A 12,318-nucleotide genomic window follows, 5' to 3' on the forward strand; every position below is an offset into this window, starting at 1 on the left:
CCGACAATAAAGCTGCAAAAACAACTGAAGGTAAAACATGGTGATGTAATTCATACTTAGGTTTAAAACCATAACTTTCATTTAGGAGTCTAAATTATTTTTGTGTCACTATCTTCAAGAGCTAGGGCATGATGTGGCCAGTTCTTGTGCTGGTGAAGGAAACCTCCTCTAAAAACTGCAGTGTGCCAGTGCAGCAAAGTCTGGATGGGTGTCTGTGTAATACACAGCATCACTGATGCCCCACAGTGGGGTGCAGCCTTCACTGTGGTGTGCTGCCATGGACGGTGCTTCTGTAGCTGGGCTCCTCTTACAGTTGTCTTGAACAGATGTCAGGAGCTGGATTGTTTCAGACCTTTTCCCATCAGTTGCTTGGGCAAATAAATCAGACTCTTTAAAGATCTTGTGCTTGTATGACCTGTAAGCCCTTCCTGATAGGCTGAGGGTTCACCTCTTCATTCTCCTTGGATTAGAAAGCAGACTTTTTTCCCAGGCAGCTTTTCAGGTGCCTCCTGTCTTGTGTGGGAGAATGTCTGACAAGAGGTTTGGTTGTGATAGAGAAGGAGGCAAAGTTGCTGTGGATTGAAGTAACATTCCTGGTTACACACTATCTTTGTTTCCCATTCAAATTGTGCTGCATTTTTTGCCTTTCAGTCTTGAAGTAGGTTTCCTAACATGTCCTGAAAGGCAGTATAAAAGATTGGGAATTTGTAAGTAAAAAGGGTCTTTTTGCCATGACCTTTGGTGTAACTTTAATAGTGTTTGTGACTTACCCAGAGCATGTTTTAGAGGAAAAAAAGTCTGTTCCCTGAAGACATGCCAGTCTGAATAATAAGTTCTGAAAACTGCTAACAATTTTTGTAAATGGAAAAGAACAAATGAGAATGTAATACTTGCACTTGGGAATATGCTGGAGTAAAACTGTGCTAGTATTTCTGTTATCTTTTTGAAACTAATGTGTTTAACAGTAATCTGGATTTTAAGACTTCTTTTTGTGTCGCTTAATCTCTGCCTATGGCTTTATTTCTGCTTCCACTAAAATAGGAGAATGAGGCAAAGTATTAAACTGATAGAAAGAACTGGCTGGAGGAAAAAATGAGACTCATAAGTCAAGTGAAAGAAGCTGAGAGCCATCGCAACAGAGAAATGAGAAAATTTGCAGAGGCCAGAAAACGTTGTGTAGAGCAACAAGCAGAAATTGTAAGTGACTGGAGGTCTCAGCAGAGTCTTTAGTACAGAGCAGATCTCGTGTCAAGTGTTAACAGTGTGGGCACTTGAGGGGAGCTGGCCTTTGTCAAATCCCCTCATTTATCACATGGCAAAGCCTACATGAGATCTTCTCCATGTGAAAAGGGAAGAACAGGAGTGTCACAAAATGAAAAAGCATCATACCTAATGGAAGTGAAAGTGCCTGTTCCTTTCTATCCTGTCACCAGCACCACCTTGCTGTGAATTCTTCAAACTTCATCTTGTGTGTAAAACACCAATACGTAACCTATGCTTAAATGAATTGCTACTTAATGAAGCTGGGAAAACATACCTTGAAAAACAAGATTTGTTGCTTGGTTTTTCTGAAAAAAAAAAGGGGGGGGGGGGGGGGTAGGCAGCCTATGAGGCTTTAGAAGGAAGAGAAGAAGCAAGCAGTAGTTGACAAAAAAAGCTTCTTTCTAGATCTTTCCAGTAAAAATACTGGGTCAAAATGCTAGTGGTTTTGCTCCCATATCGCTCTCAAAGTAGAGTGACTGATAGTTAATAACAAGGTGGATACCTTGCCTGGTCACTGGACTGTGTCAAGGGCGTAATTTCCTAAGCATATGAAATTATTGTATGAATCTGTACAATCTAAAACTGTACTTGCATCTAGAAGTAGTTAGCAATGACCTTCTGGACCTGCAGTCAGTACAGGGGGGTGCTAGGAGCTTGGGACTACTTCCACTTTGTCTGTGACTTTTCTTGCCTGAGACTTTCTAATAAAATCAGAAAGTGGGCAAGCAGGAGTGGTGGTTCTTGACAAAAATTCTCTTCACAAAGAGTATAAATTTAGATACAGTTTCTTCTAATTTGAAGCATGGTTTGCTTTTGTATATTTGTAGTGAAACTAGTTTTGTGTGAGCTTTTTAAGATCTACATAGGCTCTCAAGTCTACTAAGGCCGTAAGATAGTACTAACTATGCCAAACTAAGCTGTCAGAACAGTTCAGATGGTTTGTAGAAATGGCGTTCAATTCTAACCTATTTTTTCCCCCATTCAGGAAAGACTTGGTGCACAGCTGGTAGAAAAGGCCAGCAATCTTCAAAAGTGGTGTGAAGAAAGAGATCAATTAGTAGAAGCTTTGGAAGTACAGCCTTGGAAGTACAGCCCAAGACTTTGGCTTCTAACACCATACAAAAAGATAAAGAAATAGCAGAACTGAAACAAGCTGCAGTAAAAGATTCAGGAAAGGTCTTCTCTCATTCTCTCTCTCTTGTTTCTGTGGGATTTTTTTGTAGTTGTTTTTTGTTGTTTTTCTTTTGTTATTCACTAATACTACATTTTGGCTCTATTTCAAACATATTGAAATTGTTTGCAGCTAATATAAAAAAAGCTTTGTGCTTTTCTGAAACTGAATTTATAACAGTAACTGAAGTTTCCAAAAACTTAGTAGTTCAAATAAACACTCAAGTCTATTTGATTATTTGATTGCAATTTGATTGGACTGGAAATCTGAAACAACTATCACATCTGCTGCCTTTTTCACAGAACCAAGAACTTCGTGAACAAATGGGAGGTGAACTTTTATAACCCTACATAAGTAGAGTAAAATAAAAATTTTGCATTACATCTTCCCAGGCTGTTCTATGACCTTTCGTGACTTTAAATAGAGGCCACTCATACATGAAGTTGTTGGCTTTTTGTTGGACAGCTGGCTGTTTGAGCCTGCAATTCTAAAACTGATGCTACTGAGTAATTGTAACGATGCTCATGTACATGTTAACTTCTTTTGCCAGTCCTGCAGTTTGTGGCAATTTTTGCTGTGTTTATTAGGATGAGGAAACTGATACAGAAGAACTAAGAAAACAGGTGGCTGAGAAAGATGACTTTATAAAGGAATTGAAACAAGGCGTTAACCATAAAAGTCTTCAGTCTTTGGCAGAAGTACCTTTACCTGAAGGACAAGATAAAATAGATCAGTCTGTAAACAAAGAGGTATGTTTGTTATATTTATAGAAAGTATGTACTAATGATATGTTGTTAATAACTTCTTTGTTTTGTTGTTTTCTCACTATATATTTCAGCAACGTGGGGAATCTCCCAAAAGTTACTTTCTGTAGTTCTTCGTACTTTAACTATATCATTAGTTCTGAGTTCTTGTTCATTCTTCTCTCTCCCTCTTTCAAGTTCCCTCTCAGAAGAAGAAGTACTTTAGTTAATAGAATACCACCTCTCTATACACTATAAAACTTACGTGCCTGTGGGAAAAAAACTAGTTAACTAATCCAGGTTCTAGAGATTTGAAGACATAATATTTATGATGCCATCTCTGGTTATGTCAGCACTAAGGGGATTTCAGCTCAAACAACTTTCCTGATGTCACCTATAGTGTGGTAATAGAGATGGTTCTGTAATTAGAGCTGCCAGCCCATATGGGGTTCACAAGAACAAAACAGTATCTTGCATCTAACTTAAAAACAAAACAATATTTGAAGTTTACACAAAGAAAAGATCGACTTTGCATATTTCCTGAACAAAAATTAAAAGGCTCGCACCTGTACTTGAGCCTTCAGATTCTGACCAAACCCTTGTGTGGTACATGAGCAGTATTTAATGAGGTGGTTTTCCTGTTAAACTGAATTAATGCTCTGTGACTCCATTGCTAACTAGTAATGAAGTAATAGAGCTGAACATGGATTTCCTAGCAGACCCTCCCCTGGCTGCTAGAAGATGCGATTCTCCTCTTGGGGCAGAACTGGACTGAATGATAAAATGCATCTCTTCATCTCTCTCCTGTCTACGGCCAAATAAGACTGGCCAGGTTCTTGCTCCTTCGTCAGTTCAGCTGGTGCCGCATAGATAAAGCTTGTGATGTGTGAGGGAGTAGAGAGGAGCTCTCAGAATGGTTATTGCTTTATATAGCTTTGTAATGGCAGCTAAGAGAGCACCATAAAATTAGTTATTTTTGCTAAAAAATTAGTTATAGAGAACAATTGTTGTGAACAGTTGGTGCTGAAGTATTTACCTCAAGCCAGTAGCCACAGTACTTGATGTTATGAATAAGGAGAGGCTACTACCAGGATTATCATGTGATAAACTGTTATGGTGTGAAGTGAATGGGGTAGAGTTTTGGGGGGAAGTCAAATAATTCTCAGGAAAGATAGAGTGGAGATAGAAGAAAATCTAAGGTGATCAAGACGATGTGTGTCTCCTGCCTTGTGAGGAGAGGCTAAGAAGCTGGCACTGTGATTAGGAGAGGTTAAGGCCACCAGAGGGTTGTGGGGCTGAGGTTTACAAAACCATGGCTGCGATGGGTAGACAGAAGGCACAACTGTCCTTGCTAAAATCCTGCAAGAACTGGGCAGCGCTTCATGAAACTAATAGGAGATAATTTTAAGACAGTTAAAATAACATATTCCTATATGAAGCAGCTAGTAATCTTCTGGAGGTGGTGGAAACAGGTACTGTCAGCAGGGATTAGAAAAGTTTTGTAGCAGAAATCCATAAATATATTTTTAAATGGATACTCTGAGGGTTAGGCCGTGGTGTAGACTCTGACAATTCTAATGCAACAGCTAAGATTGCTGGGAGAGTATGGAGAGAACAGATGACAAGGTGACCAGGATCACACATGTTATCCTTAACTAGCATCTCCCTTTGCCACTCTTGGGGCAGAATATTGAACTAGACGGACTGTTGGTGAGACCCAGCAGGGCACGTCTTATGATGGCATCGTGAGTCGAGGTTACTGCCTTCAGCTTGTGTTGTCTCTCAGCCCAGGTGTTCATTAGCTGTCTGTACGTGAGCTTTTGTATTGTAGCTTTAGTAAAATCAAAATATTTTGAGGTTTACAGTTTAGCATAACCTTTTCTCATTCTAAATATTTACAGTTTATGGAAAAACAAAGCAGGACTAATCCTGTACTTGGACAAAGTATTCCAGTTAGATATGATGAAGTTAAAGGGAATTATTCATTATCTCGATGTCCTGGCAGTGCCTCTTCATTAAGTGAGGTAGGTACAAAACTGAAATTTTAAAATTTTATGCTGTTGTATGGGTTTTGCTAAATGCAGAATAGGGAAGGAAATGTATCCTGCTGTCTGAACAATTCTAAAGTTTTATTCTGCAAATACCTTCCTTGGTGATCAGATCACCTGATTTAGTGGCTTTTGGTAGAAATGAAAGATGTGTAACATAATCACATGAATAGCTCTATCTGACTTCAGCTGCATGCTCTCGAAATCCTACCTCTCACCAATGCTTATGAAGTGGCTGGTTATTAGATAAGTCACTTGAAAAAAAATAAATAAACCCTTTTAAATGGATGAGCAATAGCAGGGCAGATTGGATTTGCTTTCTTCCACTGCAGGATTCTTGTGTGTAGCTTTGTTTGCTAACGACACTAGCCATTCCTATGTAAGTTTTTGATTGCTAACTCTCATGAAGTAGCAGTTACAAAGAAAAATGTTTGTGTTAGCCAACTCCATTCTTGGGAATGCAGTGGTGCTTGTATTCCCACTCAGAACCCAGCAGAGCCTGTTGCAGAATGTGACTATCTTTGGGCTTTCCATGAGCTTTGATCACTTTCCTTTTTGAGAGGAGGAAGGTGCCCTTCAAGAAGCCACAGCAGCTGCTCCGTTTGGGACCCCACCAGCAGCAGTAGTAGCAGCCACCTGCAGTTTCTAAGCACCAACCACCCCAGCAGCCTGTCTTTCAGGTTTCATTCAAACAGCTGCTGAATCCATTCCTGTATGCTAGCCAGCAGCTGAACTGCTGCCACAGAGATGCAGGAGCTGGGAAGACCACAGCTCTAACTTGCTGGTTTTGCTAAGAAAAACAGGTTGGGTGGATGGTGGAAGGTAAGTGCTGCTGAGGAAGAAGAATTGTGCAAACTGACTTTTCCGTCCCCCCCTCCCTGTGCAGTTCATGCGGTTTGGCTGTGAGCAGGTACAAGACAAGGTTTTCAGCTTGTGGGCAGGGGCTGCCTTAATGCCTGCTCTTCCTCCAGAGAAGAGGTGGTGCTGTAGAAGTCTCTCGCAGGTTGAATTTGGCTTGTACCTTGCTAGTTGGACCTTGTTACTTACACAACTTCTCTGGTGTAGAAGGGGAAGGGAGAGTTCCTTAAAGATAGGCTAGAGAAAGGTTATACTTTTCTCTCAAAAGCTCCCACTACTGCCTAGCTCCTAAGGAGCAGCAGAGTTCAGATGAAAGTCATGTCAATTCTTCTACTGCTACTTTTGAAAACTGTGACTGTCTCTGCCCTTGAGCAAAATGACTTGGAAACAAAGTATCAGGCTGAGTTCAAGTTCTGTGATTGTGGATAGAAATGTTAACTTTTTAAAATGTAACAAAGATGTAGAAAGTAAGGGTTAAACTCTGCTATGGTTGAAGTAGATTCCTTCAATTAGAAGTGTTCTGAAAGTGAACAGCTGGGAAATGGAATGCTTACTTTGCAATCCACTGGGGAAAGATATGTATTAGGGGTTTTTAACTCAGTTATTTTAAAACTTGTGTTCTTAAAATTCCCATGTATTTGCAGGACCATTCAGCAGTTGTCCTTCACTCTTCAGAAGTGTCCACAGAAAACGGAAATACTAGTCAGTTCCCAAAACCAGAGGTGGAAATGCAGTTCACAGCTCTGCAACCCAGTAAGATGGAGGTGAAGCACCAGGGCAGCACCTTACCAGTTCCAGTTAAAATGCTCAAGCCAAGAAAGAAAAGGAAGAGTGAAGAGATGGATGAGGTACGACCTAGACCAACTGACAAAATGTGTTGTGCCGTTTTTCAATTTATTACTCTGATCATTTGTTAAAATCCTATGCTTCTGATTCTCACCGAGATCCTAAGGATACATAGAGAGAATATTTAAACCTCTTCCCCCCCATGCCCCACCCCCTGCCAAGTGGTGGATCTCTGGCCTATGTTGAATAAAGTCATAGATTTCATATTATCCAGACTCTGGACACTTGTCCCTGATAGGTACTTCCTCTTTACCTTTTACATTTCTCTCTCCTTGCTCTTACTCTTTGCTTCTGTCTCTGGCTGTGATCTGCAGGATTACAGACCAGTTCACTAGAACTGCTTCTTTTGGTTTAAGCAACCACTGGTATCAATTATAATCTCTTCTAATAGGCAGTTACAAGTTAAGTCCCTGGGCTTAATCAATGCATTTCAGAGCTTCAAGACCACTTCCTTTGACTTTTTGTCCAGTCTGTGTTTTCTTTGATCTTTTTGTACTTAAAGGGAATATACAGAACTAATTGCACGAGCACCTGAACCTCCCTGTTTTCTGCAGACCTTAATTCCTCTTTAATTCCTTCAGCTGTGCTAGGTTATATGCACCAGCCTTCCTAGTGTGCTGGGGTGTTTATGTGTGAGACTAAGGCTTCACAGCAGTTCAGGCTGGTAAAAATCTTCTCTGCTCCTACTTGAACTGCACATTTCTTTCCTCTGCCTTTTACCAGCACTAGCACGAACACAGCTATCTCCAAGACACTTACAAAGGCTCTGAAACCCCGACACCTCATGGTGGTGGTACTTACATACTTGTAATCCTACTTGTGGGTCTTATGAATCTCTGTACTTCTAAGGACTTCTGCAGCTGACAGGGGGGTATAAGGGAGATGACCTGTGGATCATTTGCATTTTGAGTGAGTTTGTCTCAGCTGGGGAGTGAAGTGTCTGATGCTTTTCTAGCATTCTCCTTCAAGTGTTCTCAAGTGATTTTTTTTAATCTCTTAGTAAAATAGTTAAGGGAAATGATTACTTCAGTGATTAGTGTTCAACAGTACTTCAGTAAACTCATTTTGTTAAACTTGGATTGCAAAAGTAGCTGTTAAAAGCTGTGTAAGTTAATTCATCTGGAATTGAACACTTCAGTCTGGAATAATGTCCAGAGTTGATTTAAATTTCCTATGTCTTGAACCAGTTTTCTTTGAGAGTTGTATTTTCTTAGGCTGCTGGAAAAGTAAGTGTAAAAATAATCATCCTTCTGAAGGCACTGAAAAAGTACTGCACCCTATCTACAGATGGATATATTTCATCTAACGTAGTCATCCATGGTTTGAGAACTGTTTTACCAGTCCATTTATAAATCCTCTCATAGTGTAGATGTTCATACCCTGCTGGGATAACATTTAGCTAAGTAATTTTTCAATAACATGGAACTAATTTTAAAAGTATCTTATTGCTGTTTTATTCACCTGAATGTTATCTTAAATATTTATCTTCATGTTACATATGCCAAGCAGAAATAGATTATAAAATGATTCAGTAACTTTAACTGTTACAAGTCTACTGAAGACACAATTTGGTTTTTAAATTTCCTAAAACTGAAAAGCATTGTTAAAACTAAAACTAAGGACTGAGGGGAAACCTGTAGTGCTAAAATAACCACATACTGCTCATGTCAAATTTTTTAAAAAATAAACCAAAACCCCCTTGGTTTTTTAGAAACAAACCCAAATCTTTTGCAGAGACTCCCTTCTAATTAAAGAACAAAATCCTCTTTCCATGTTCTGATGCTGTTATCAGTTGGTATGGCTGTTGGTTATCTGAACTCTCTTGGCACCACTTCACAAGATAGAAGATGTCATTACAAGACAGCTTAGCAATGGCACTGTGCTACCAACCTGTCACCATAAATCTGAATTTACACTTAGATTTATTAATTTCAATTTGTGTGTTGGCTTGTCAAATCTCTTAAAGACAAAAGTATAGGAAATAATGGAGAGAAGAAAATATTAAATGTCAGAATGGTTTGACTACAGGCATTTCTAGTTCCCTTCCACAACTTTGTTCAGCGTTTCATGCACATTTGAAGAGTTACCTCTCTCCAGCAGTAGTCAGTGCCTCCCTACTGTTAGTCCTAGCATTTAAACAGTGGCTGCTTCTGTAATACAGATAATTGTTGTTCTTTCCAGAAGAATCCTAGTTAAAATTTGTCATATTTATTTTCTTAGGATTTTGTGAAAAGTGAGAACAAGAAAAATGCAAAACCTGCTATGACTAATTCACCTTCTACAAGCAACAAGAAAATAGTTTGGTTTTGTTCCATTTTGAAGTTAGTTTCTCCTTTCACAAGTCCACCTTTTCTGTAAAGGTGGACTTGTGAAAGGAGCAAACATTCTTATGCAGCAGTATCTTATCCTTATCTATGTATTTTAATAGGATTCTTAAACACTTACGTTGTCTTCCTACTGAACTTTCTAAGCTAACCAAGGAGAGTCAGTCTGTATTTGCCCAGAACGTGTACTGGCTGCAGCGTACAGGGATTCACAGGGAAGGATGTTGCATGCTGAGTAGTTATGAAGACTAGTTTGAACATACTCTTAGCATATGTCATGTTATAGGCAATTCCTTTTGAAGTAAAACTAAGGTTTGTGTCATCTATGTGCATGACAATTATAAAAATATGATTTTAGGCCTTAGTAGTAACCTGGGCAGGCTCAAAGGGTGGACAGAAGATTTATTTTCACCATCAGTTTCCTTCTGTTTTATAACTAGAACAGCTGGTCTAATGAAATACTCTAAAACTTTGAATCTTTTTTTTAAAAGAAACTATTTGTTTCCTATATTACTCATGCCCTTAAATCTATTCTGTGAAATTCTGATTATTTTTTTTTCTTTTGGGTATAAAATAAGGTTGTCTACATTGCTTGCTGTGGCAGTATCATTGGTGTAATGAACAGAGGTATCAGTAACAAAGCTCAAAATGTCACCTTGAAAATACCATTGAAGTCAAATAAAATGGAATTAAACTTGAAGATAAGTCAATTTTTCAACTTAAACAATGATCTTGTATTTCTGTACAGATGTCTTCTACAAAGTTGTTTAAAAAAGAATACCCCTTAAGAAAGCAAGGATCTACTTCAAGGAAATTGTCAGCTAAAAATAAAGATGGAACACTACAAAAAATTGGAGATTTTTTCCAAAGTTCTCCTATTATTATTCACTCTAAAGGTTTGTGCAGAATAAATAAGGCTTATTCCATGTTATCTGGGTATTGTAGAAGAGCTTTTTTCTACTGTAATCTGTTAATGTATGTGCTGTTAAAGCTCACATCTGCTGCATCCAGTTGTTCTTTCATTTATGAAATAATGGAGTCGGAGCTGGGGCCTGCTCGCCTGAATCTTGCAGAGTGGAAGAGGCCGACTGGATTACAAGGACCACGTGGTTCTAGAGTTTAGGTTAAGTGTGGAAGGTAAGCCAGGTAGAGCGGAAGGATGCAGTGTGGAATATGTGCATAGAAATTGATCCTAAAAGCAATGTTAAGCTCAAAATGTCTGAGTTACTTTGTTCTTGCTTACAGTAAAACAGTTAAAGGCAATTTCAGAAACTTGACCTGCTGATCTAAAAAAATCAAGAGTTGAATTCAAACCCAGATCTGACCTTATTCTCTAAGCGATCCCTCCCCCACCTCCTGCTTTGTTTCTGTGGAAATTGTATTAATGTTTTTTGAAGTATGTATGTGGGAGAGGAAGATTAGTTCTACAGAGTCTGAAAGCCGGTATCTCCTGAAAATACGTGGAAGACTTCAATAAACTAGCTCTGAAGCAATTAATGGATTTCATGAAGTTTAAGCATAGTCTTGGGAAAATTAACTGCTAGGACTTTCCATTGAAGAATATATTTTTATTCTTTCCTACAGTAAGACATGATTTCTGAGTTACTGGGGTTTTTTTAAAAAAAAGATTAAAATTAGCAGAGGGCCCAAGGAATCCCCAGTGTTAAATTCTAAAAGACACTATTATTTGGCTGGTTAAAACAAGGTCAGTCACTATTCAACATGGACAGTTAAAATTAAGATAGTGGGATTTTTAAAATTTTCAGCATTTGTCAGAGTGGTTCCATGAGGACAACATGTCATTATCAATGGAAACCGAATTCAGACTACTCCAAATTTCACCCTGAAAATACATAATTTGAGCAAATGAGGTCTAATTTGTAACCTTTATTACTGTGTCGGGTGTTTTTTCCCTCTTTTGCATAACTTAGTATTGTTTGGGATCTCTTCTTTCCTTCTAGCTCATAAGATGCACACACTCATCTCTTCACAGAGCTGGTACTAGTCTGATAAAACTATACAAGTACATAGAGGAAATTGACTCAGCCTTGTGCTTCTGTCGGTACAAAGAAGTTAAGCCCTGTTTTCAATTCCTGTTGTATTTAGCATACAGTGAAATCTGAATCCCAATTGATTTTTTTGGTGCTATTTAAATGTGTCCTTTAAGCTTTTGCAGTTGAAGCTATAGAAAACTGTTTCTGGATATAGAAGACTGTGGTAGTCAAATACATACCACTTCTGAATTTTTATGTTTCAATTTCAGACTACATCTGTTTCATTTTTAAACTGGTTTTAATAAACCTTTATTCATTAAACCTTTATTCATTAATTTTGAGGTTCATAAACCAATAAGATTTACGATAAAATTTTTCTCGTAGCAAAGAAGCTGATGGCAACAATAAGCTCTCCCAAGTCTGCAGAACCAGAAAGTGCCAAAGGAAAGGAGCTCAAGCCAGCACGAGCTAAGAGAAAGCTGTGTTCATCTGACAGTTCTTGCCCTCTAGATGTCCCTGATTCTTCGGTAAGTGATTGCGGGTTAGTGTTCTGTCCGCTGTAATCTATTTCTGTAATCTTGGCTTAAAATAAACTATCGGGGGGACAGAACAAACCTGATCGAGTCAAACTGCAGAAGAGGTTTGAAAGTACTGACTTATGTCTTGATTCTACCTAACCATTCCTTTTGGTCTTCGTGATGCGTTAGTTTAATTGTCTCTGTTTTCTCACCTCTCTTCTCTGCGGGTGACTGCTGACTTGCTGTATCACCCCGACAGTAGTCACGGAGATGCTTCACATTTGGATTCTTAGATGCCTTAGCTGGGCTTGTGGAGTATTACTTTTTCCTCTAGTACAGCAGTTGAGCCTTAATTTGTTTTTCCAGTAGTTGGTGTTCGTTTAAGAGTAGCATGAAGGGGTAACAGAAATAGAGACCATTAAGGAATCCATAGATTTGGAATAGCCTGACTGAAACACTGAAGAGAAAGGTCTGCATGTACAGTGAACTTTGCAGGGCAAGTGAGCACCTAAGGTGGTTTCTGATTCCTTTTCTGCCCAGCTGATGTTAGGGT

At 38.8% G+C, this 12,318-nt stretch overlaps 1 protein-coding gene across 1 annotated transcript in view; it reads left to right on the forward strand.

The window, feature by feature from the left end:
- LOC141949925 (kinesin-like protein KIF20B) overlaps positions 1-12,318 on the forward strand; it is a 35,863-nt gene that overhangs the window by 22,532 nt on the left and 1,013 nt on the right. The window contains 8 exon segments of the mRNA XM_074884089.1: positions 1,063-1,197; positions 2,249-2,326; positions 2,329-2,439; positions 3,022-3,183; positions 5,079-5,201; positions 6,728-6,931; positions 10,002-10,149; positions 11,632-11,774. Coding sequence (XP_074740190.1) covers positions 1,063-1,197; positions 2,249-2,326; positions 2,329-2,439; positions 3,022-3,183; positions 5,079-5,201; positions 6,728-6,931; positions 10,002-10,149; positions 11,632-11,774 — 1,104 coding nt within the window.

The sequence above is a fragment of the Strix uralensis genome, chromosome 14, assembly GCF_047716275.1.
Source record: "Strix uralensis isolate ZFMK-TIS-50842 chromosome 14, bStrUra1, whole genome shotgun sequence".
Taxonomy (NCBI): Eukaryota; Metazoa; Chordata; class Aves; order Strigiformes; family Strigidae; genus Strix; species Strix uralensis.